This window comes from Rattus norvegicus, chromosome X (assembly GCF_036323735.1).
Source record: "Rattus norvegicus strain BN/NHsdMcwi chromosome X, GRCr8, whole genome shotgun sequence".
NCBI lineage: Eukaryota > Metazoa > Chordata > Mammalia > Rodentia > Muridae > Rattus > Rattus norvegicus.
Genome location: NC_086039.1, coordinates 107155329 through 107183192, shown reverse-complemented (window position 1 = coordinate 107183192; position 27864 = coordinate 107155329). Strand labels below are relative to the sequence as shown.

At 38.5% G+C, this 27864-nt stretch overlaps 1 protein-coding gene across 3 annotated transcripts in view; it reads right to left on the bottom strand.

Moving 5' to 3' along the window:
- Nrk (Nik related kinase) overlaps positions 1-24039 on the bottom strand; it is a 97264-nt gene extending 73225 nt beyond the window's left edge. The window contains exons 1-2 of one of the 3 annotated variants that reach the window (XM_063280008.1): positions 23584-24039; positions 17343-17408 (exon numbers count right to left, since the gene is read on the bottom strand). In XM_063280008.1, the coding sequence (XP_063136078.1) occupies positions 17343-17408; positions 23584-23640 (123 nt within the window). In that variant the 5' untranslated portion in view covers positions 23641-24039. The remainder of the gene's footprint in view (positions 1-17342; positions 17409-23583) is intronic. The other 2 variants (NM_001411591.1, NM_001191797.1) reach the window with 2 other exon arrangements.
- Positions 24040-27864: the final 3825 nt, after the last annotated feature.

Sequence of the window (27864 nt, the reverse complement as noted above, 5' to 3'; positions counted from 1 at the left end):
TTAAATCCTGCTGCTTAGATTTGATATGTGCTTTAATCCTCCTTTTACATGGCCAAATATGAAAAAGAAATAGTATTAAAGTCCAAGGCTCAAGTTAACTGACCAAAAACCAACTGGACGATCCAAGAATGGATTAATCAGAACCACGTTTTAAAGGGAACATAGTCTCTGAACTATATGTACTCTGAAGACATCTAGACAAGCAGGCTTTATTGATAACTGGAAAGAGATTTAAAAAGGGACAGCAAAAGCCATGGCTTCCAACATCAGGAGTCCCCCAGTTCTGTTTCTAGCCACAACCAGAACTTCACCTTTTCTTTCTTTATCAGTCAATTTAAAACAGCTTCATCTACATGACCAAGTCCCTATTTTCTCTGTTCTTCAGCTTAAGTCCTTAGCCTATGACCACTTCAACATTTTCCATCATATCAAAGAAGTCTTACAGCATTTGGCCCAAAGGTCAACTCCCTTTCTACCAGAGAACTTAAAAGGCTCCATAACTCTAGATGAGGTTCAGGTAAACAAATAAAATAGCCAGTGCAAGGAGATTGAGAAAGTTGTTTCTCCACTGACTTAATGCAGCCTGTTTTCCTGAACTGACAAATAAATTTAAACCATTGCTTTGAATATACAGTGTGTGTTGTCTCTTCTCTGAATTGGTCGTATCAATCAGCTGTTCAGCACTTTAATTTAGGGGGTAGGATTATGTCCTTCAGTCTTTCTTTGTTTCTTTGCATTTAAATGAAGTTGGGTTAGTGGAGGGTCATTCCAAGTAAAGAGAATTGAGCCCATAAAAGTGAGAGAACCAGGCTCCCTCCATCAAGGGCAATTGGATAACCTCTACTTTGCCTTCATCCCCAACCCCTCCCACATAGCCCTTAAGGATCTTTCCTTTTACAGAGGTGCTACATCTGGCTTTGCTTTTCTTGGGAGCAACTCCCCTTGTTATGGAATTCTCCCTCTTCCTCTCACACAACCATCAGAAATAATTTACTTGCCTTGGACCTGTTTCCCTTGAGATTAAGATGAGAACTATTCCCATTCCCTAAACTGTTAATCAGTGGATTAATGATTGATGCACTTCTTAATTTATAAAATGCCTATAAAATGTGATTCCTGGTAAGATGACCTAAAATGCATAAATGTCCAGTAATGTAGATGTGGAAAAATGAAGTAAAATGTTCTGCAGGAAATAATTTTGGACTATCCTCTTTATAAACCATACCATATCGAGTCAAATGTATGTTCTCAAAACTTACACTTAAAGTATTCTAGCTTCTGAATAAATCAATAAACCCTCCCTACAATTTCTAGTTCATATCTGAAGTTCAACTTAGCAGTAGTAGTTCCCAAATGGAAACATTTTCATGTTGACCTTGGGCATGTGTATGTGCAAACTGGTGTGTACTCCAATTGACAAACTTACTCAGTATAAAAATAAAGGTATTATACTCCATCAGAGGGGTCCAAGTCCAAGACCTCCTATGGCTCTGGTTACAACATTGCCCAGAGTTTCTTTATTCCTATCAAATTGTGGGTTCCTCTAGAAGGAATAAAATACTGAAACCTCCTCCATTTTACATCATCCATTCGCCCTGCATTACTGCCTCCTAGTCCCAGACATTTCTGGCATTAGCAATGTAAACAGATATTTTAAACCAGGGCAGGTCAGACTACCCTACTTTCAAATCATCATCATCTAATAAGCCTAGGACAAATTACCTAAAATTTTACATAATAATACATAACATATGGAAATAAATGTGGTGGAAAATGGCTGTAGCAAGCCAGGAACAAATTTCTTTCCCATATCTTCAGTTTCTTTCCAAAAAAAAATCTGAAGAAAATTCGTGGCAGTCAAAGTTTTTCACTTCACTAATCACTGTTAGTATCTCAATAGGAAAGAGTCAGGAGAGAAAATTCAAAGGAACAGCAAAAATAATGTCTCAAGGGAACGACGCAGGAAATGGGGTAACACGGCAAAGACAGAACTCACTTGGTCTCTCTTTGAACTGCTGTACATATCAATAAGACTCCTGGAAATAAACTACTTTATACTGTTTACTCGTGGCTACTGCTCAGAAGATCTCATAGAAACATTCAAATCACATCTAATTTCTGAAGGATTAGACTTCCCTGGTGTACTAACAAGAGCTAGTGCTATGGGCGCCTGCATTTACATTTTCATCGTTGGCAGTCTGGTACAGAAGCAGGGGGAAAGGGAGCTATTTCACCTTCACCTCTCTAGATCACTGCTACCTGAAAATCAGAGTATCAGTGAGTATCTGGAAACCTTGAATGTGCGAATTAGCAAAAGAAAGGAACATGTTTTCTAGAAAGCATGAGGTTTGACCTCCTTACTTAATGTGACCTTAAATATGTAATTTCCCTGCTGAGGACTTGGGTTTTTTATTTCTAAATTAGTGGGAGACCTATCATGTCTAAGGAATCCTTTCCACTCTGACCTGCAGTAGAGTTTGATTCTTTCCCAACTACTTAAGCTTTCAGGGCAGTAATTTTTAATTTCACTTTTTTTTTTTTTGGTTCTTTTTTTCGGAGCTGGGGACCGAACCCAGGGCCTTGCGCTTCCTAGGTAAGCGCTCTACCACTGAGCTAAATCCCCAGCCCCTTAATTTCACTTTTTGGATTATGGTATAATTATATTACTTCTTCCTCTTTCCTCTCTCCAAGCCCTCCCATATGTCCCTTAAATTGCATTCCCACCCTTTTCATTAATTGTTAGATGCATATATACATGCATCCCTAATATAATCTGTTCGGTATATATACTGTTACTTTTATGTTTGTTTTGGGGGATGACCGCATGCTACTGTATAACTATTTACTGTGTCCTTCCCTGGGGAAAACTAATTCTCCCATTCTGAGCATTCCTTAGTTGCCTATAGCTCTAAAATAAGCTTGATACTAAAGAAAAAAATAATTCCTTGGTCATTTTCCCCACCTTCAGTAATAACATTTTGAACAATTCCTAGCATGGGTGAAAAGGTTTTACAAGTTTTTTTTCAAGGATAATAGCAACAACTCCATTTCATAGTGATTTCCCCTGTCCCCATTGTTTAGTAAAGCTGAGCCTAAAGGAAGTTAAGTGACCCCCCTCCTAGATATTCCACCCATGAAGCTATTTATCTCATAAAGTTTTACATTCAGACCTGTGTGATATCGAAGTTTGTGCTCCCATTGTGGAACAGGGGAGTAGAATAAATTTAACTACAAAAAGATGAGTCAATATAAGCATTTGCATTAGTTTTTGTTAGGGACATGAAATTAAATTCATGAAACAGTTGTTGTTCTAGAAAGAACTCTTATTAAAAACATTAGTCTCTCTTAAGTTTAAGTGTACACACACACACACACACACACACACACTGTCTAGTTATTTGGAAGAAAACTTTTGCCTTTGAAACTGTATAGTGTAATATCAATAGTATGTCTAATTTATTTCTGCTTTGGATGGTTTCAAAACATATTTTGTACTGGTCACTTCACTTTTGAAATGGTTTACATAAAATCTATACATTTATTCTTTAAAAATGCCTTTTCTTTGAGACAAAAATGTCATCCCTAACTATTGACCATTCAGAACAAGCATGTCATAAACAAATAAGTAATTTCTCACAAAGCTCCCCATGTTCCCTGTAACATGCCACATAGTTTGGCTTCATCAACTTACTAAAAAGATAATTCTTTAATTCTCCATCTTTATCTGAAAGGCCCAAATTTTGAGACTTAACAAATTAAAGGGAAAAAAAAAGAATCTTACAAAGGTTGTATACAAAGGAGCCTTATCATAAACACCTTCTGAGACACCAAGGCAGAACCTGCCTTTTATCACTCACCTGCCAAGCAGGAAGAGGCTTCCTTTTTGTTTTAACAAGTACCTGATAATTTGACACTGCATAGTTAAAAGTGAGGGCTTTTGTATGCCTAAGAAGTGTTTCAAATCTGGCTTAGCAACAACCTACTGCATGACTTTAGGTAAATTATTTCGCTAGCCCTCCATTTCAGAGATAAAATTAGAATCACAAGTTACAGGGCTGAAAAAGGGGCCCAGTGGGTAACTGCTTGCTGTCAAGCCTAAGGCCCTGAATTCAAGTTGTACATGGTAGAGGGAGAAACTCTATTCCAGCAGGTCATTGTCTGACCACCACATGTGTATTACAAACACACACACACACACACACACACACACACACACACACACACACACACACAAATGTCACAACAAAACTTAAAGAAGAAAAGCAAGTAACACTTATAAAACTACTTAATGGTGCTGGTATGAAAAAGTAAATGTTTTAATTTCCACACAGTATACAGGATATCTGCTATATAGTAAGTAATTAACGTTATGTGAATTTTATTGCGTAGAAATCAAAACCTTATTTTAACTACATATAACAGTGATGAACTCTCAACTTTTAAATTAAAAAACAATTTTTAGGAAGCACTAGAAAGAGAATTGATGGTAGTGGAAAAGACAATGTTGCTCAGGGTTCTTTTCTCCTTCCCCTGGGTCGCAGCAATTCTCCACATGGCATAACCAATGATGCCACATCAACTCAAGACTTCCTTTTGAAATCTTCATAAAATCTGTGGGTACTCTATTTGTTTTGGAGACTGTGAGTTGCACTTGAGGGAGCATCTCTGGACCATGCTATTGATATTTTGAAGTAGGTGATACAATGGCTAGAAGCATTGCTGATAGTCTACCTCCATTCTCTACTATATACAAACTAATGGCATCTTTGTATGTGTTAAGATAAAGGTTATAGTACCACGTGTACACTAAGAGTGATATATCACAATGCTAAGAAATGGACTACATCAGATTGAGTTCTAAACAACACTAATCTTTCTGGGACTGGTCTGTCTCATCTCTGTCATAGAATATATAATCTTTCAGCAGAAGAATAATCAACATTATTGATTTACAGTTGTTGCAATCATATTAAGTGATTGCACTCACATCTGGTGCAGTTAAGCTGGACAAAGACCAATGAGCTCAATAGCCTAGAGCCCTGTACTTGTACAGTAAGAAAAAAAAGCCACAGAGTAAGTAAGAGTGACTTTGATTGTCTTTTCCAGTCTAGTAGAATGAGCAGACCAATGTTCTCCTTGCATGCCAAGGTGAAAACTCTCCTTCGCTTGACTCAGCCCTTCGGAGGAAAGAATTACTCACCTGGACGTAGTGAACCCTGACAGCTGCCAGCAACGAAGCCTAGCTACAGAGCTCCAAAAGAAGCCCAGGACAACATTTGTTATATGCAGGGAGGAGTAAGCAGCTGTTTTAGGCCTAGAAGACCAACCCTCTCCACCCTTTGGCAGCAGTTTTGAGTTAAGCTGATTCAGCATTCCTTACCATATCATGGCAGGTTGGTAAGACAAGACCCCTCTTATTTCTTAATATAGGGCTAACAGACAATAAATTTGTGACTAGGTAAAGCTGGCAGGTAAAATGTAGAGCTTGGTCAGCTAAATTCTAATTTCAGATGGACAACAGTGCTTGTAATATAAGTATACACCTTTGGGCCACACTTGTGCTCAAAATTATTGTCTGCTCAATGAGATTGAAATGTACGTGAATATTCTGCATTTGGGAGGCAAACTGGCCTTAAGTCCTTTTAACACACATGCCTTTGTTTGTTTGTTTACTCCCTACCTGATCAACAAGGCCTTGAAATATAATATTTAAATAAAAAAACAAAATAATTAGCCAGCAAATTTGATTGGCATAATGCTTCTGCAGACAACACTTAAAAGTGATGTCTGTTATCTAGATTTTATGGATGCTTTTTAATAGGAGACTCAATTAGGACTCAGCAAAGGTGTTTAGATTACCTCTCATTCTTCTTACTTTAATGCAAACAGAAAGCAAGTCCTATGAACCTACAGACACACGCTCACGGAATAAGGCTTGATTGTGTTATCTCATGTATCTATCAAGTGTGTAGCAGTCTAGAAAAAAATAAAACACCTACAGAATTCCAAAGAAACTAGTATTTGAAGAGTTGTGTGTGTGTGTGTGTGTGTGTGTGTGTGTGTGTGTGTGTGTGTATGTTGTAGAAAAGCTGGTCTTTTTCATTTTATAACGCTGAAGTACAAACAAGTAACATTATCCAGACTGATAATGATCCAAGTTATCTTCAGAGGTATACATGTGCATACATGTACATGTATGCATGAAACAACAATCAAAGGCGAAGGAGGCCACGACTTTGAAAGAGGGCAAGAGGGTTGTATGGGAGCGGGTGAAGGACAAAAGGGAAAGGAGAATTGTTGTAATTATATTATAATCTCAAAAAGTAAAAAGTTAAAAAATACTTATTGTCCTATTTTTATAGTGCCTGGAAGGCCTTATAACTGTTCTAAGAGAATCATGGATATAATTATTTTGCTCTTGTTTTATAAACATTGTATTGCATATATTCATTGACCATATTTAAACAGATTCTTATAAACTCTCAACTTCATATACCCACACATTTCATTGGAGGGACTTGGGGAATGTTTAGGTTTATCTGCATAGTTCTAGCCTCATAATCCATCTAAGGAGTCTTAGGGCAGGAAGCTGACAGTGATTATTCTTCTGTAATCTCTTGAGTCTAAACATTCAGATTTGGGTACAATAGAAAACATCTATGTTCCATTTCAGTCAGGCTATATATACCAGGTGCCAACAAACATTTTAAATAATTTCCTTCAAAAAACAGTCATAAAATTAATTCTATCTGTGTAGTTTCAGGAGTAGTAGTGTTTCGTTGAAGACACCAGTCAAACTTGTTTCCACAATGCACTGGTTGGATTCTGTCCTCTACAAAAATCACTACTCCATTTTAGGCGTCAACTAGTTTTCACCTTTTTGTCTATGCTGACTATTTGTGTCACTAGTGCAGCTGAGGACTGAATATACCTACCTAATGCCAAGTATGATATGTCAAAAAAAGTATTAACGGGTCATAAATCAAGCATACATAAACACACACACACACACACACACACACACACACACACACACACACACACACAGAGGGGGCAGGGTGGAGGGAGGGAGGAGAGACTGTCTTTGACTAATAGTATTGCAGGACCTTGGGGCTGGAAAAGCATCTAGTAAATCAAGACAAGTTTGTTATCAACGAGGAGAGAGGAAGTGAGAAAGAGATAGGGGGAGGAGTGGGAGGGAATAAAGGGAGAAAGAAGTAGGGACACAGAAACAGAGCTGGTAAGGAAGGAGAAGGAGAGCTGCTAAAAAATTTATGCTACTAAATCTTTTAAAGTTTACTATTTTGGGCCATTTAATTTCTTTTAAAGCATAATAAAATTTAGGATAGTTCAGAAACTGGCGAACATTGGTAGAAGGTGAAGGGAAGCAAGAACTTGTATGTTCTTATTTATATGTGTTTTTCTTTCTAATGGCTGCCAATTTTCCAAGTCAGGAAATATTTGTACATGTTCTAGACATCTTCCTGAAGGTATGAAGCTCTCTTGAACCATCTTATTTGGCCATGCCAACAACACTACAGCAAACTACAGTACCCTGAGAAAAAAATACTCTTTCAAGTGTCCTAAATGACTCATTCAGGAGAGAGTAATAAAAAGCAGGGCTAATATTTCCATCCTTTGGAAATATTTATCTCTACACAGTACCATCTTTTGAAATAAAAGTCAGAATAGAAAGTTACTTATGTGGTATAATTTGAAAAGCTAAGCTGTTTTTAGTAATGGCTTTGCAGGGTGTCATAGGGCTTTTCCATCAAGGTACATCTGCAGAGAGCTACCAGTAAAGTGTCATTTCAGAGGAGGTCACTTCTGCACATGTGCTTTTAGTTTCAATCGAAGAAGTACATGCTAAACACCATTTGTATAAAGTACCGTGCTTGTTCCAAAGAGTACAAAAGTGATGAATATAGATTTTCTGGATTCACAGTGTTTTTTTTAAATTATCTCTTTGTTAAATGATAATATTTAAGGTAAAGAGAAACATAAATGTGGACAATAGAAAATGGAAACAGGAAATGATTCCTTTTTATTTATCCCTCATGTCTTTCTATTCCAGCCATATGCAATTCACTATATTGGGTACTCCAGGATAGTCAAAATAGAGAAAAAGTACACTTGAATCCCTGCTTTCAATAGAACTTGTATAACAGTTTTAAAGACTAATTACTCTTTAGACATGCACTCCAAGCCTTCTGACTGGTTTTCATCACAACACTGTTTTATGTCAAGGTGGGAGGAATTTGGCTGATTACAAAACTCTTGTAGAGGTTAACCACTAGGGAAAGCTCAAGCAGTAAGTTCTGTTGAAACATGCAGTCCCACCTGATTGGAACAATATAAGGATATTTTAAAACAGCACACATCTCCTTCTCACCTCCACGTCTGCAATGCCAACCCCCTCCTGTCTACCTCCATGTTTCATCCTTTGCCACTGTGTAACCTTCCAAGGGATGTGTCGTTTTTTTCCTGTCTTTTCTGGGAGAAATTATGTTCTTAAGCAGAGAAAGAGGGGTCCTTAAATTTTGTTCAGTCTAATCTTTATATGTGCTACTAGAAGCATATCTATTATGAATGCACACATCGAAACATGTTTATTTTAGTTTTGTTAGTTTTGATCATATCCACGCCTCCGCCGACTCCTTCTGTATCTATTCCTACTTTACCCACTTACATGTCAACCATCATGCCCCTCTTTAAAAGCCCATTAAGTCAAATTTCTATTGGCCATGTATTTTTGGATATGTTCCTTTCCACTGGGACATGAGTCTACCGTGGGCTACACTCTTAGGAAAAACTGACACTGTCTCTTGCCGCAGCTATCAACTGCTAATAGCTCCTCCTCTGAATTTTCTTACTGAAGATTTTCGTTAATAAAAAATTCAGTTCTCGTGGCTGGAGGGACGGCCCACGTTAAGAGCACTGACTGCTCTTTCAGAGGTCCTGAGCTCCAGCAACCACATGGTGACTCACAACCATTTGTAATGGGATCTGATGCCCTCTTCTCACATGCAGGTGTACATGCAGATAGAGCAGTCATATAAAAGAAATAAATAAATCTTTAAAAATTTGAGAACATTTAAAAAGAAAAAAAATCAGTCAATGGGCTAGAGGGATGGCTGAGAGGTTAAGAGCACTTTGCTCTTCCAGAGGTCTCAAGCTCAATTCCCAGCAACTACCTGGTGGCTCATAACCAACTATAATGAGATCTGGTGCCCTCTTCTGGCCTGAAGGCATACATACATACATGCAGGCAGAATGCTGTATACATAATAAAAATAGATCATAAAAAGAAAAAGAAATCAGTTACCTACAAGCCCCTAACTCTACATGATTCTTCAGTGTTTTCCTTTTACTTGGGGGGTGACCAATAATAGGAACAGTAACTGAGGAATGGTCCTGGACTCATGAGTAGAACCTTGAGCACTAGATAATAGGAAGTGTTATCAGCAAGCATTGCTGTACCATTCAATGATTTCTAGGAGTCTGAGGAGGAGTGCAGATATGAACTTGAGCACTCTTTAAAGCCTACCTCTTTGTGCCCATCCAGTTCTGAAATTCAATTAAGTTTCAGACAAAGGTCCTAAGACTGACAGTCTTAGTGCTCATCAGGAAGGAAAAGAAGTGCGTTCTAGGGACACATTGCTAATGATCTTCATCATGACCTGAGCTTAATTTGTTTTTTGTTTGTTTGTTTTGTAAATATGGTTATTTTACACTTGGGGCAAACCGATACTTATTTTCCCTTGATATCTAATAGAATGTTTTTAGTCTAATTCAGACATGCTAAGAAGACTGCTAGGAGTACACACTTATGGACTAGGGAAATGTGGGGTTTCCTCTGAAATGTCTAATTTACTACTTTAGTCAGTTTGTTGGTTATTTTTTCCATGTTCACTTCCCTCGTGTGCAAATAGGTAAGGTGTTTACATCACAGTGCTCTTATGAGATGCCAAGGCAATAATGGCAAAAAGCCAGGGGCAACGTAAGAACTAAGGATGTGTTTAGACCTGGAGGCCACAGTCTCTAAAAGTGGATAATGTTAAAGTCACAAATCATAGTATTTTTCTCAAAGTCAAGAAAAGCTGTCCTTCAAGGACTCATAGACCTGTGCTTTTTCATCATGGCGGTGTTTTTTCTGTTTGTTTATTTAACTTGGAGTTAATGATTTATACAAAATGTTGCTGGCAGTGCTTAGAATATAATCAATATTTTCCCACCTCAAAAGGTTTCTGAACAATCCAACCTTCTTTTTTTCTAGTCATAAAGGGACTGTGCCTAAAAAGGCAAACTTAAAGAAGCTTTCTTATTTTATAATAAAAGATGCCCCATAAGACACCATGGTGCCATTATTTCTCCAACTTAATAGCACAAAATTCACATCTAATTTCCTTTTCCTTTCCCCATGCTTTTGTAGAGGGGCAATTTATTATAATATTGGTGTAGATAAGCAGAGAAAAATAAAAACTGCAGCCTGAAGTCCTGTTTGTGTATTTTGTTCGCTTTTTATATTTTCATTTGATTTGGCTAATAGGTTTCTTTGTAATTTTTTTACCATTACTGTTGCTGAATAAAATATATTTCTAAGAACCTCCACTTTCGTGTTTACACCACTCACAGAGTTACATTTGGTACTACTCGCAATAGTATCTTAGACATTAGTACACAAGTGTAAAACGTTGAGAAGCCCTAAAACCAATTCTAATTCCTTGTTTCAATAAAGCAAGGGCTATTTTATAAAGTGTCTAATGGCATGTGACGGTGACCTAGTGGGAAACTACTAAAGGCTAAAACAAAGCAGAAACTCTTGATTCTTCAACCACTTTAACTGAATTTGCTTTGGGAGTATGACTGATTTTATACATGTGCTTAAGACTTGCATATCCTTATATTGACTACATTAATGATCTTAGAGGAAAACTTCATGCATGACTCGTTCTTCTGTAACTATAATACTACTTCTTTCTTCAAGATTATTTGAGACACACAAGTTTTGATAAACCAAACTAAACCATGCAACCCTAAAATTCAGATGCCCACCTCCATTCCAAGGTTTGAGGGTTGCCATTGCCAAGATAGAATTCATCATTCTTGCTTCCTCTTAGCATCATTCCTTCCTCTAATATGGGGTCCCAGTTAAGTAAGACAAGAAAAATTGCCTCCTAATAGGTTTTGATTATCTTACTACATTCTACTCAATTCAATATATGGTACATAATATGAATTCAATAACTTTTGGAAACTTTCATCATGAGTGGTTTAAATATTCAAAACAATGTATATATGTATATATACATATACATACATACATACATACATACATACATACACACACACACACACACACACTTTTAATACTTCTTTTTTTTTTTTTGGTTCTTTTATTCGGAGCTGGGGACCGAACCCAGGGCCTTGCGCTTCCTAGGTAAGCGCTCTACCACTGAGCTAAATCCCCAGCCCCACTTTTAATACTTCTTATGTTAGGGCAGTCTCATGTTACTTGGAAAAGACTAATACTTATACCAGAGGCATATTATCAAAAAGAAACCATGGCATGGGAGGAAGGTAGAGTCATGGCCAAGCTCTGGAATTGGGATGTTGTATTAGGAAGGGACAATAGCTTGGTATGCCTATGGCTTTGATTAATCTTCAGCTTCAGCTCCTGCCTTAGAGGCTTGCAATGTATGATAAAATGCCCAGTGTTGTGTTCTCTGTGGGCACTCAAGTAATATTTGTTGGCTGACTGAATTGAGCTATATTTGCAAAATGGCAAGGATGTGAGGAAACTTTCCTACCTAAAAAGAAAGCATTCACAGTGCTAGACATTTGGTAGGCAAATAAACAGTATAATTTCAGCCTAAAAGGAAAAAATATTCACTCTCCCATCCAATAGACCTAGTGGCTAGGCAACTCAAATGTCAGCACCATATTTTTGGAAATTAATTTTAAATATCATAAATTGTATGTCATCAACTTTGAAGACATTTCTTTCCTTCCTGTCTTTTCCCATTCCTTGCTCCAAATTCAAATGCAGAAAATGCAGCTAATGAACCTAAATCCCACCTGTCTGGTAAGGTTTGCAACCAGTAGCAGTGTTTAAGAGCCATACATTAGACAGCCTTTTAAAACGAGTTTTCCACTATTATTGTTGCACTTCCGGAGTAAAAACAGGTCAGGGATTTGCTCGGGACTATAATGCCACATTATTATTTTCCTGAATTAACTTTCTGATTACCAAGGGGAAGATTTCTTCACTCAGATCTGCCAAGGATCAACATCCATGGTAAGTTTCAGTTTCAGAACTACCTACATATTACACATTTTTACTGAATTTCAAATGAGTTTGTCTTTGCTTGAAATGGCTGCCTTGTCTCATTTAGTTCCTTTTACTGACTTCATCACATGCCAAAGGCAATGGAGGAGCAGACTTCAGATGTTATCAGTTCAGCTGAGAGTTCATGAAGATTGTGGTCATTTTGTTCACTCAGAAAGTCCTGTTGCCTGCTTTACTTTGCTAATATCATGTTTAGGCGAGTTGTGTTACATCCTAATACATTTTTGCATTCTTAGCATCCCTGGTGCCAACTAATGACATAGGTTATAGGCTATTAAGATGGCTTAGTGGTTACAGGAGCTGGCAGTATAAGCCTGGTGATCTGAGTTTAATCTGGAGAGCCCTTATGAAGGTAGAGGAGAATCGTATTCTACAAAAGTGTTCTCCAATCTTCATATATACATCGTAGTACACAAATGATGCTCCATCCCCCCAAGAGAGATAGCTGGGCATAATAACAGCAAATCAGTGTTTCAGAAAATAGATTGCTTCAACAATGCAAGCTAAAACTCAAATTTTTTAAGAATGAAACATAATACTAATCACAAGCTATGAACCTAGTAGTTAAAGGTAAAGTGAAATCTACCATTTCTAACCCTACTTGGGGGAAAATGGAAGAACAGTACTTCTCCAAGAATGAGGAAGGAAAAAGAAGTCCACAATTTCAAGTCAAGTTTGTAGTGACAGAAATGAGGATAGAGTGAGAAGATAGGTGTCTAATAAAAAGAAAGAACGGAAAAGACTTAGAAGGCAGAGTGCGACTCAGTCTTTATTTCAATGTGCACAGACCTCAGCAGACAGCTGGAAACCTGCCAGAGAAGGAGACCTTGGAACCAAGCTGGAAGACATCGGAGAGACTTCAACCAAAACAAACAACAGCAGGGGATGTGGTTGGCTGCACTGAAAAAGCGCAGGGCCCTGTGAGTCACTCTCACATTAACTTTGAATGGTATCCTATCTCCATTTTGTTGTATAGGTTAGTTATGCAATGTCTAATACAAAATATATTTACATATCTATGTAAAACACAGACATGTTTTTATAACTGGAAAGACAATCTAGCAAAAAATATGGACTAGGAAATCACCCAATATCTTACTAATCTAATAATTTAACTCAATATTTCTCATCTGCACATTTAGCATAACTATAATAAGGATGTAAGAGGAATAATATGTAATTTAGCACACTATGTATACTTCTGTCATTTTACTAAATACTGCTTCACAAAATAGTGAAGTACCAAGTATAAGGTAACTCCTTTTTTTATCAATTCCAGTGTTAGTTCTTCTTTTGTGTGAAATCAATACTAAAAATAATGACAGTAATAGATGTCTTAAAGGAAACCTACGATATGTCAAACATTCTATAAACACTGTTCCTACAGTTTCTTCAAAACTTACAAGGTAAGTATGGTAAAGTCTACTTATAAGGTAGACTTTTTAAACAAAAATATATATATAGTCAGAGGTAAAAAATAACTGATTCAAGGGCATAGCACTAAGTACTAAATTAGATCTGCCTGGTTCAAAGGAGCTATGTCCTCACCAAAATATGCTAACTTTACATTGCAAGGAGTTTTTCTGTGCTTCTAATCTGGAGTATTTATCGTAAACTTCTAAAGGTAGAATTATTAGTATAAAAAGGATACTCAGTTTAAAATTAATGACAACTTAATCATGTCATTTTCTATGATGGTAGTATCAATAAACCTTTTTGCAAAAAAAGTTAATTTGAGGTATAATAAAAATGGGTCATGAATGACAGAGAAATCTTTATGTCATATATAGAGCTTTACTCATCAATATCTTGGGACAAATTTTTCCTTAGAAAAATCTGACAGTGAAAATAATCTTCTATCCATGGATCTGAATAGGTTCCTATAAAAATTCTTGGAAGTTGATGTATCCCACCATAAAATGAATAGTTGCTTCATGAACATTCATTTAAAAGAAATTTATATAAACTCACGTTAGATGAAGATATAAAATCAAGAAAGAGAATCACTCCTAGCGTATTAGCAAGAAAAAGCTAAATAGTATACAAAATATATTCACAGTTTTTGAATTCAGAGAGAAGGCTCAAAGCAGCCCACAAGTCTTAAGTATGAAGAAAGGCACCCCCTTCAAGGAGAAATTAGTACTGAGCATGCGCTCATGTACTGCTACAGTGGGAACAGACATACCAATGAGCACACATGAAGAAATCCTGTATTTTTAGGCGATTTATGAAAAGTCAGGCATGAATTTGGCAAAAGGCAAAAGTCTTGGGAAGCAGACATATAGGCATCTCTGTATTTATGGCACAGAGCTAAGGAAGAGACACCAGCACAATGAGGAGCACTAGAAAGTAGACCAGTTCCTTTATTCCAAAGGAATAAACTCCCTACCTGGAGGAAAAGGCAGAGAATTCTATTCATTCCTAAGTACAGATAAGGATCCGTGGCAATAGGAAAAAGGTAAGAATGACAGTCCTCTCTGGAGAGAAGAAAAAACTAGTTTGGAACCCAAATGATGTAAAATATGTCAGAGGCAGAGGAGGATCAGCTAAGAGGGAGGCTGACATAGAAAAGTAGAGAACTTCCCCCTACACTCAGCAAGGGGTTAAACAAAAACTTAGAAAGAATACTATTGGGTGGGGCAAGAAAGAGAGAGGGTACACACACACACACACACACACACACACGTGCATATACATGCACATGCACAAGTACACACACATACACAAACACACACGCATACACAAACACACATTCAACTTCAGAAACTATGGAAACCAAGGGGAATGGAGTGACATGTTTATACTGCTGAGAGGAAAAGAACCAGAAAACATCAACCCTGCTTCTATGCCTGTGAATATCTTTCAGAAGTAACAGAGAAGTCAGGCATTTCATTAGTAGAAGCCTCAAACTACAAAGAACATAAAAGTCTTCTGTCTTAAGCTCTTCCTACCAGATATAAAATTAGCTCTTCATAAAGAAAATTCTAGAAGTTGCTAGACTAAAAGTTGATATAAAAAAGCATTTATTTTGTTTGGTCTAAGGAAGTTGACAATGCAAGTCTCCCAAAAGTGAATATAGAAACAGTGAGCGCATTCAACATAAATAAACAAAACACAACTACAGGATATGTAAAAGTAGAATTGAACACCATCCACTATATCTCTCAAATAAAGTGTAATGGTATTCATTGACTTACATCAACAAAAAAAATCTATATTTAAATCTTCATCGTGGGTGAAATTTATTAATTAAATACTAGCCTCAGAGTTTTTAAAAAATAAATTATCATATATAACATACCTTTTTCTCTTCTTGTTCTTCTGGTGAGGACATCAGACTCCTGATGAATGTTTATTTAATTCTTACCTTATTTCCAAAATTTGGTGATGGAGAAGACTTTATACTTCTTAGTCAGAAGAATTATACATACATATACATTTATACACACAAACTCAGGAATTGAAATATGTATAGACCATATGCATATTCTAAATGTGTCTGTCATCAAAAAGGTATTTTCCTGCCCATATATAAGGTGCATTATCATTGGATGGAGAGGCAAAATTGAAAATGGTAACAAATAGGAAATGCAACACAGCATAAGCAACACACTTGGCTCTGTGCCATTTATAGTTTGTAGATAATCAATTCGGCTTATATGTAAGATCGAAACTATCTGAAGGGAAAGAAATGGTTGTACTTTTGATGATCACTTTCTCTGCTCCCTGTGCTCTCTAAGCTTCTTTCTACACTTAGGGCATGGTTATGTTGCTATTGCTGGTATGTGGACTGTGGTTTGGTGCAAAATTTTAAAAGCATCTTTTACACTAGTGTTGGCAGATACATGGGAGAAGAGCTCTACTGGAAGATGTTGCTCCAGACAAGTCCTCATAGAGGGTACTCTTGTCTGAATGACAAGAGATATTTTCTGTAGGTTTATAATAGGACATTGCTACACTTTCAGTAAAAACATGACCTGTAGTCAGTGGGCAGTAGCGATTAGCCTAGGGACAGTGATAATGGTTTTAAGGAAAAGGCCTTGGAATAAGAAATACTTCCTTGTATAGAACCTTATATTTAATAATATTATAAGATAGAGGAAGTATAAGTTTATCATATTTTAGAGTATAAGAAACAGGCTTGACTAAATACATGTCAGCCCTTAATGCTGTCATACAGCCTTTAATGTATCAATATCCTTGACAACACTTCATATTTATCCCCCTGATATCAGATTTTAACTTTCCAGGAAGTAGGCCAACAATGATCCTCTCACCCAAATAAACTTCCATGTTTTATTCATCTATATTGCTATGAATTTTCTCAGAGTTAATACATGACAATTAAAATTATGTTTGTGTGTTTACTTACATAACATATGTGGATATTTCAAACAAAATATAAATATATATGATATGTAATTTTTCCATATTATAACCCCCAGAAGAATAGGAAATATAGTTGGTTCAATCTTTAGTTCATCCCAAGAGATTATTATAGCTCTTGGAATATCCTTAATGTTTAATACATAATTATTAAATAAATATATCATTTTTTGAGAAATTCTTCAGCACACTTTATACATTTATAGAGTCATGTGAACTAATATGGAAAACTATGAACTTTGCCTTTCAACAGTAAACCATTAAACTTAAAGTTCAATATAGACAACTAAAACACTGATGATAATGTATTATAAAACAAGTGATATTATTTTGGTACATTCTACTTTTTTCTCCTTTCAACTGAAGAATTTAATTTTTGCTATTTATTTTACATCATATTTTCATTGGTTCAACAGATTTTATAATTATTTTCTTTTGCATTAATAAACAAGACATTTGAGATATCAGTTATATATTTTAACATGATTCACCTCTCATATTGATGCCTTGCATTTGACTGTATTTTATTTGCATTCTCAGAATTTGACTCACAATTACTGTTGCTTTTATGAAATAAAGCATGAATAAATAACCCAGCTCCACTTACCAAATAGATTCTTCCATAAGTACCGAGACCAATGGTCTTCTCTAGTGAGAATATTCCAGTTGGATCCTACAAAAATTAGAACAAAAATGATCAGTTTTCTTGAAAAAAAAATCCAATCTGCATTGTTCCTTTAGAATTTACAAAACAAAAGGCACCCTGAAAACATGTGCCCTGATGAATCCATTTTTTCCAAAAGAATGAGTAATAAGGTCCTTAGATTAAGTATAGTCCTTCATTAAAACAAATACTAAGAAATTATGTAATTAGACTGCAAAACCTTAAGATAGGGTGGGTATTCCTTCTTCCATTCACATTTGTTTCAATTGAGTATCTTTTCATGGCACAGGTTATCAATATTCTCTTGATTCTTCATATCAGAACTATTAACAAACTATACAACTCTAGGTAACTCATTTATTCTCTGGGATTCTGTTCTGTGCTATGCTATGCTATGCTATGCTATGCTATGCTATGCTATGCTATTCTACCACATGTGTAAAATGAATGCATTGCATTGTCCTCAGTGATTTCTGACCTCTTAATATTTTATAGGAAATATATTAGATTCTCATCTGAAAATCCAGATGTTTTCACAAGACTGACAAAACTATTTTCAATGCAGCAATCCAGAATCCTTTCTTAAAATAATCACCCAGTGAAGTGGTGATTATAAGCAAGTAGATTAAGGCATATCTCTATTCAAAATAAATGATAGTTTATTTTCTGTTTAATATATGTAATAACATTTATTAAATGTTATTTAAATGACAGTTTTTAGAATTTGAGAAGCAGATGACATTTGCTGTCTGGTATACGACTTTTGCTGTAACTCTGCAAGATTTATTGGAAAAAGGTAAATAATGCAGCAGTTACTAAGAACCAGCTTTTCGGTACTATTAATTTAGCACAGTTCTTTTAAAGATATCCTTGAGAAGTATATTCACCACAGTAACAATTCAAGAGAAACAACGTATAAAAATGCATTCATTTTACTCATTCATTCATTCCTTCATTCCTTCCTTCATTCATCTATTCATTCTGTACATGTGTGCCATGGTACACATGTGGAGGTCAGAGGACAACTTGCAGGAGTCCATTTTTTCCTTTCACTGTATGAGTTCTGGGGATCGAACTCCAGTCTTCAGGGTTGTCAGCAAGCACGTTTACCTGCAGAGCCATCTTGCAGAGCCCACTAACTTCTTAAAACAATTAAACAAGTTAGCTAACTGTTATTAGTAAATTTGTTTGATCGTATTTCTGTCCTTCATCAATGAGCATATCTTATATTGAGATTTTAAGTGAAGAAATGTACTATTGAAATCTCAGAGCCCTTACTTTAGTTTTGCTAATGTTAGAAATCTTGTTGTTTCCTATTAAAAAAAATCGTAATGACCTTAATACTCACTTTAATTAAAATAAAACATTTTAAGTTTCAAGTTTTAAAACTATATTAAACTTAGCATTGATGTTATTGTCAATCCTTATCATTTGTAATATATTTTACAACTAAATTAAGATAAAAGAGGGAAAAACTGTGCTGACCTGTAAATTAATGCACAGATTTTTATATCACATTTTCTATTTTTATTCAGCACACATTTATTCTGGACTGTAATTTAAGAAACCCAATTGCTAGATCTTATCTCAAAAAAGAGAAACAAACAAACAAACCAACAAGCCAAGTAAACTTATTTCTGAGCCAGAAGCTGTTAAGCAATTTTTAAAAATATTTGTCAAGTAGTTCTATATATCCGAATTATATTTAGCAAATTAAAAGCCCTAATGAGTTGCCCTTGCAAACTGGAATTTAAGAGCTGTTTTTTTCCTTCTGATTAAGAAGGCAAGAGTGAGCCCTTGGCTGGCTAATTTCCTTAAGGGTGTGGAAGAAGAAAGCAAACCAACCACTAGGAGGCAGTGTTTGCTGGTCAAGGAAGACTCCAAGTCTGATCGCTAAAGCTGAATATGCCTATGTAAAGGAGGAAGAAAAAGCAATGCATGGTTAACCACAGTACTTTTCAACCGTGCTTAAATTTACTTAAAGGTGAGGGAACGTGTTCCCCTGGTTACAAAGCAAAGGAGGTAATAAACACTGTGTAAGTACATAAAGGGAGATTGCACAGGATTTTCTTTCCCTATTTTTAATCTTACAAATAGTGTATATGTACATATATATATATATATACATATATATATATATATATATATATATATGTATATCTACACATACATAACGGGTAGTCTCTAAAGTGTTGCCTCTAATCAGATAAGGTCTAGAGTGAAACTCAGTCAGTGGCAAGGGTGTGCTTCACAATAGACTTAGAGAGGAAAAAGTCATTGTAGATCACTACGTCATACTCCATGCATAGATTTTCCCTCTATGAGACTTACTTAGCAATCCTGTTTAAATATAAAGATTTTTTTAGGGCTAATATGAAATTATAATATCAGAATTTCCTTAGACTATTCTTTTAAAATATCCAGAGGATTTTCAGTTCATGTACCCTGTTGTTCTGTGCGCACTGTCCTACAGACAGGGAACATGGCTCAGAGAAAAATAAATTGAATTACAATGTCAAGCTGAGGCACTATTCTACTTGTAATGGATGGTGTGCTGGATATTTCAAAGCTTGGGCACTTGAAGGCAAAATTGCTTCCACACAGCCGCTAACGACTTGGTAAAGTGGCTCGTCATGGCCAAATGCTGAAGTCAAGGTTTGTCTTCTTACTGAAAACTGGGAAAACTGGAAGGTATATTTAAATATAAACTTAATGTAATTCAAATATAGTGTTTGGATCATGTACTATTTCAGATCACCTCGGCCCCCACTGTTCTCAAAGACTGTCTAATCCTGACCCCAATATAGATTAGGAGTACACATGGCAGTGTCAAATACCAAGGGCAAAGCCACAAGGAATGTCATTACTATACTGGGCATAGAAGGCTTGGGGGACAATCACAGTGAAAGACAAGCTAGATTTGGAGATAAAGAGGATTGAATTATGCAGGCTTACTAGTAATACATGGCCATATATAACAAATCATAAATTAATAGAAAATTAATAGAATAAATAAATTATAAGTACACCCCTTGTATGGGGTAAGCAAGGTGAAGCACTATTTTAGAAAGATGTGTGAACACATAAAGCACTGCAATTCTCTTTTCTAAGGAAGCATACACCACAGATCTTTGTATTTTTCTTCTCCTATAGAAAGTTTAAAATCTACTTAAAAATTGGGAAAAGTTACAGCCTGTCATTAATAAGTATGTTTGTGTGGTGGCCCATATCTTTAGTACCAGCACTAAGAAAATAAAGGCAGAAGAATAAGGAACCCAAGGCTAGTGTCAGCTATGTGAGCAGTCTGGAAGGAAGCCAGAGCTACATGAGTCCATGTCTTAAAAACAAAGAATAAATATGATGGAATTGGCCTACTCATTGAGAATTGTATTGGCTTTCTTATTTTATGTCTCTAAGGCCCTATACAAAGGGTTTATAATTATATCACAATACAATCTGCAATTGTGAACTTCATGTCATTTTCTTCTCCTCTGTTTAATGCTCTTGGAATAAAATCTTATCTAATTAAAAATAACACAGAAATATTTTATCACTGTTTGGTTATTTTGTGCTATGAAAGAGCGTCTTCATTGAAGACCAGGCTATTCATAGCTCACACTAGCTTCAAACTCATGATCCCTCTACCTCTAACCTCTATGATTCAAATCTCTACCCCTTTCTTTAAATTCCAATCTGTATTCTTGTACAAGCTTGTACTACCCCGGGGTTTCTGGCTTCTGGACATTAAACTGAACAATGACCAAGAGTACATAACATTTAAATCTCAAATCTATATTTAATTCTATTTCTATAGTCTGAACAATATGTGTGTCTATGCTGACATGTGCCTATATAGTATGGGGATTGAACCCAGGACTCTGCATGGTAGCACTCAATCTACCGATCAGGCCGACCACGCCCAGGCCTCCAAGACTTTTTCATCAACATGGCGGCTCAAAGTTCAGTGTCCTTTAAAGGACACTGCCTAGGCCATTTTCTTTACTTGAACATCTCTCCCTGTCATCAAAATGCAAACTAAATTAACTATCAATTTCTCTATTCCTTTCTTTTGAAGTCCTGAGGATATGTTAAATGTCAACAAAACAAAACAAAAAACCTCCTATACCTCAGTGACTGCAGAAACCATGACTTTAAATCTCTAAGCATTTGATATAAAGGAAATATTGAAGAGCATGCTGCTCTCCAGCTATATTTATTTTCTTGGAATTTGAATCTGGGAAAGGGGAGAGTTACCCATGATTTGCTTAGATAGCACAGAAAATGACTCTATTATAAAATTCTGAAATATAAAAATTTTCCCAAATTGAGCCTTTGATGATGATTTAAAATGAGGGAAAAGACCATTGGCACCCTATGCTTTTTCGTCTTTTCCATATGCCTCAACATTAAAAAGCAATCTCCTCTTGCTCTTCTGTAACCACTGCCACCCTCACCCATCTGGAGAACACTCGAAAGATCTTGCTTATCTCATGGACTCTTGTCAGATCAGACCATCCCAAAGCCAGAGCCACGTCAGCTAATCCAGGGAATTTAGTCCTATTCTTTGGGCTAAATCACACCTTTACTTTTTTACTTTGTTGTTCCTTGGGGGTTTGGAATTCCCTGGGCTACCATTTCTCTAAGGTCTTTTTCATCCATCCACTTGGTCATTTTTTCTAAAGCAGTTCATTTCAGTTTGTCCACGTGTGCTTTCGCCACCGACCTCACCCTTCCCCCAGGGCAGGCTGGGGAGGGGAGGAGCCCACTCACTGCCTTTACAGTCTTATTTAGGATCAAATCAACCTTAATGTGAATAGGAAAATTCTGCTCTGGCGGAAGGGACTCCAACTGAGGTCTCCATAGTCCAGAAATCTCATGCATACCTCCTGGAAAAGAAGTGATTTCAGCTGTATCTGGGAAGAAAAAGAGTTTAAGTTTTAAATTCTTTGGCCTTATTTTACGAAGTTGCAATGATAACCATAATTCTAATAGTTGCTCTTCAACGGTTTGTATTGAAATATGTTCTTTTAATGACTGATAACAGTTTGCTAAAATATTACCTGTGTACATCACCCCCTCACCACACACCATTCTAATGTAAAATATTAAGGGAGGTTTGGGGAGTGTCCCGCTTTTAGGGAGGCAAGTATCTGTCATCATTAACAACACGTATCTTTAAATGCCAAACATACACAAAATTAATTAAGGCAAGATGACTTTGAATAGTCCTATAACCTCAAGGTTAATATGTAGCTTTTCTTGAGGCATGGAGGCCACTGCCCTGAACTACACATGCTTGGCGACCATTCCAGCCCAGAGCCTGCTAATTTCTCCTTTGGAGAATCCAGGGGCCCTTTGCATTCAAAAGAGGGTGCAAGTGAAATGCCAATCTAAAACGGGAACTTGAAAAATGAATTTGGGTGGGATCCAGTATCAGCGAGAAACCAGATGCCATTGAAATAAACGGTGTTGCCACAGTGGGCTTTAATAGCCCACCAATCAATTTCAACTGGGCATTGACTAACAGGAGACCCCGTACATGATAACCACGAACAAAGTTATATTTCATTATCTAAGAGAGATAAAACACTTTTAAAAATTAATACGCTTGTACAGAATTCCGCTCCTTTCCAAGAGGCGTCGAGTTCTTTTCACTCCAGCAGTATTTAATCCAGAACCTTCTCCTGGTGGGGGTAAAGTTTTAGAACCTGCTATTGCAAAGTCAGAGCAGCGTGATGCTTACGTTTCTATTTTCTGTGCTCATTGCATTCTTTACGGGAGGGGGGAGGGGGGCTCCGCCCATAGGTAGAGATCTCTGTTGGTGAAAGAAGTTAAGTGGGGTGGTCCGCCACTTGTCCTTTCCGGGAATGCTTGTATTACAGGTACCCATGCGCTGCTAGACAGCTGCTAGACAAAGCGGGCTCTATTTAGAAAAGGCCCCACCCTTTTTAGGACCCACTTCTTTCTCCCCAACCTCACCCGTTCCTTTGCGTTTTGTGGCCTTCACCTCAGCCAGGAGCTCCGGGATGATGATTCTGCACAGCAGCTTCCCTGGCCCATCCTAAGCCACAGCCCGTCGAAGTCCTGGCCTAGGCTGCTGGAGGGTGTGGACTCTCTTCCCCAGGCTTTCTAAGCCACAGAAAGAAGCTCACAAGGGGGCGATGGCCCGGAGTCCCTTACTTACCGGCAAGTGGCCGAGATCTGTCACCTCCTTGTCCCTCCAACTCCCAGGTCCTGCCATGGCTTCGAGAAGAACCGCGCAGGAGACCGCGTCCAGCAGGCGCGCTGGGACTAGGTCTGGAGTGAAGGAGGAAGAGTTTTGGGGGTCCCGGGAAGGGAGGAGGGGATGGGAGAGAGGAATGGGGCGGTGGGTTTGTGGTTCGGGGAGAGGAGAGGAAAGTGGAGAGGAAAAGAGCCAAGAGCCGAGCTGGAGGAGGAACAGGGAAGCCGGAGTTTTTCGGGAGGCGGGAAAGTAAGTTTGGCTAAGGGAAGAGAAGAGAGCTCTAGCGTCCGTCCGTCCGGAGACGAAGAAGCCAGAAGGGTGCTCCGCGGCGAGAGCGCAGAGTGGCCCGGGCAGGGTGCGCCTTTGAGGGTGAGGAGGGGGGCGGTGCAAGGCGGAGGGGCCCGGAGGAGCTCGAAGGGGATTGGTGGAGCGTCACGTCGCCAGGTGGGCAGCCGCGCAGCAGGGAGGCGAGCCAGGGGGGCCCCGGGGCAGAGGGAGTCTCTCTAACGGTCTCCAGGCCAGCCTCTAGCCGCCCGCACCCCGCCCCCGGGTCCTGGGCTGAGCCCGCAGCCCGCGCCCCCGCCCCCGCCGGCCACTGTTCCACAGGAAACTTTTTTGCTAGGCAGCTGCCAGCCCCGGAAAACCGGTCCCGCTCTGCGCCGCTCCCAGCCTGGGCCCCACGGCTCTGCCACAGTCCAAACAACCCGCACCGTCATCCCACCCACCCACCCCCACTCCCCATTCCCCACCCCTCAAGAAACACTGTAACTTTCCTAGTGATCTGGCTCCTCTTTCTCATCCCCTGTCATTTAATTGCTCCATTGATTGAAGAAGGAAAATCAGGAAAGCGAGTGAAACGATTTACCCACAGGATTGGGGATCAGACCTGGGTATGCCCCCCTAAATGCACACTGTGAAACGGAGACCCTAGGGCTGCCATGACTCCCTTCTTCCAAGCCAGTAGAAGGCTGGGGTAAGGCAAAGGGGACAAAGTTTCTTGGACCCCCGGGAGCCATCTGCAGCTCTCCTCTAGCCCAGGGGCTATTTGGTATCTGGCGGAGGCTGTTATTTTGAAGCCATACCTGGGAACAGGTGTCTAGGGCAAGAGACACAGGCTCCCTCTCAGCAGCCCAGGCTGCCCCCAGCCCCAAGTTTGCAAGTTTTGAGCTCTTAGTGAACCCAGAAAGTTTCTGCTTGACTTCCAGTCTTCAGCATTCAAGTCCGGGTTCATTCATTCACTCATTCATTGCAAAACTTTTAAGGGCTCCGGAGCTGTGCGCCCCGGTTTCCCCACAAAGCGCAAAGAGGCTGACACTTGGTGTCTACAGTGATTTAGCCTTAAGTAAGTTGCCCCTTGAAGCATTTACAGAAAAGGGGAGCCAACGCGTAAAACTAACCGCATTCTAAGCTCTTCCGCGCTACAAAGAACACTTTAGAAAACGTCCTGAAGCTCCTTACATTCCCCGGAGCCAGCTTAACTGTGTGGCTTCGCTTACCCGAACTCCAGGTCCGAATGCTATTAGGAATTTGTTTCCTGTTTCTTTTTTTAATGAACAAATTTTGTTACCCATCCTAAGAAGATTTATATGAATAATTCCTCCCGGTGGCCTTTGGTCATTTTGACCTAGCTTTCTAACTTTCGTAATTATTCTTCTTATATGTTGGTGGGTTGTGTTTATTTTGTGTCTGTTTCAACCGTGGAGTTTGACTTCTTTCGGATCCTTTATCTCATAGGCTCGGTGAACTCTGGAATGGCTACAGTTTATCCAAGGAACTCGGGTCTCGCTCCTTAAAGATTCTCTGTTAACAGTTACAGGATAACTAACCAGTATCTCTTCCAAAACAATAAAACAAGCGTAGTTTTTCCTGAATCGAATCTTCTTCTTATACCATTGCAGAAATTAAACTTTCAAAGAACTAAAATCTTAATAACTCTACCATACAAAAACCTATTTCTTTAAAACAATTTAAGATTTCCTGAATGACCAGTAAAATGTTTCTGGGTCTGATGGAAGTGAAAATTGGAAATTTAACATTTCATAACTTAAAAGGGAAGACCTGGCTAGTTTATAGAAAATTACAATTTTTTTATGTATAGCTTGTTTTAAGACATCACGGCAGAGAAATCAAGAAGTACAATTAAAGAAACTGAAGATTACTGGGAGAGAATCTTTGTTAAGGGGGAAACAAGTTCACACCTTGACATTTTTACCTACATTGCTGTCTGCGGAGGGTGCTGGGAAATGCCCCCAGGCTGTTTCAGCCTCCTGTAGGCAAATCCAGACCAAGAAAGAGAATCCCAGTTGCATACTGGAAAGCTACTGCAGGCTTTTTGACTCCATAGGACTAGTTAATGTGTCTCAAAAGGACTCCTGTGGAGTGACAAGGAGAACCTTGATGTTTAACCAGAACTCCACTGGAGAAACCAATATTTTTTTAAGTTAAAATTTCAATGAAAAAGGCCAGGATGAATGTGGACACTTTGCCTTTTAAGATGGCATTAGGGGGATTTTGGAGACTGACTTGGAGAAAGCCAGCCTGTCTACTGCATCAGCAAGTAAACAGATAGCAGCAGAACAGGAGGCTCAGCTCACACCACAATCTTGAGACAGAGCACCTGTTTTCCAACTTCAGCACTTCTATTCCCCTCACCCCACAATCAGCAGTTTCTCTATCCCCTTCCCACGTGTTTCTCCACCCTCGCTCTCCTTCATTCCCTTCCTCCTTCCCTACCCCCTGACCTCAACCTCCATAAAAGTAATCCTACTTTGTCCAGAGTCCAGGAATTTGTCAGATTGTGTTTTACCCAGAAATACTCTTCCTGCCCACATTCTAGGTCCCATGTTTTTTCAGACTCACTTCCTCGGCCTTTTTAAAAACTTTAGTTTTTGATTTATTTTATAACTAGATTTTATTGAATGTTTACCACTGTGTACCACACTGATGTCTTTGCACACATTACTTCCTTAACTTTACCAACATTTTCCTAATTTATTAATTTATAATCTTCATAGTTTAATTAGGTAAATTGAGGCAGAGACTGAAGAATTGACTTGTTTGTAACCTCACAGGTAGTAAGTCATTAGAGGATCCTGGCTTCCAACTCAGGCAGTTTTGCCTCCAGAGACTTCTGGTCAATGACGGTGGAAGGCCTGGGGCATATTTTGAGACTCTGTGAAGGGGAGCCAGATGCAAAAAAGCCCAAGAGTACGTGAGATCCGAAGGGAGTCATTATGCCTCTGGGCTATCTAGTTCCCCCTTCCTCCTTTCTGTCCTCAAGCCCTCTGACCAGAAATATCTTGAACTGTATTTAAAAAAAATGGAACCTAGTCACTACGTAAGCAAAGCCAATGACTATCAGGGCAAAAGAACAACGGGAGGAGTACCTAATAAGGAAATTTCATGAATTTGAAGCTCAGGATACGCCCAGAGAAGTCACAAGCACCCTTATGTGTCCTAAAACGCCTCCGTTAGAAGACTTGCACTGGTAGTTGAAATTCCACCCTGGATGGGATGTGGGCTCATGAAGCACAACCCCTAGGCAAGGAACTATTAGCAGTTGTTGACTGCTGAGAGAGGGTGAACCAGTTATCTTCCTGGGTAAATCTCCTAGAAGTTTGTCCAAGCTCTAGTAGAGGTTCTACACTCACGCACTCATGGGCGGCACTAATTGGAATCACTGAGTTATTAAGAAATGGGTGTATGTCCTTCTTTAAAAGGGGAACAAGAATACCCTTGGGAGGGAATAGGGAGGCAAAGTTTAGAACAGAGGCAGAAGGAACACCCATTCAGAGCCTGCCCCACATGTGACCCATACATATACAGCCACCAAACTAGATAAGACGGATGAAGCAAAGAAGTGCAGGCCGACAGGAACCGGATGTAGATCTCTCCTGAGAGACACACCCAGAATACAGCAAATACATAGGCGAATGCCAGCAGCAAACCACTGAACTGAGAACGGGACCCCCGTTGAAGGAATCAGAGAAAGGACTGAAAGAGCTTGAAGGGGCTCGAGACCCCATATGAACAACAATGCCAACCAACCAGAGATTCCAGGGACTAAGCCACTACCCAAAGACTATACATGGACTGACCCTGGACTCTAACTGCATAGGTAGCAATGAATAGCCTAGTAAGAGCACCAGTGGAAGGAGAAGCCCTTGGTCCTGCCAAGACTGAACCCCCAGTGAACGAGATTGTTGGGGGGAGGGTGGTAGTGGGGGGAGGATGGGGAGGGAT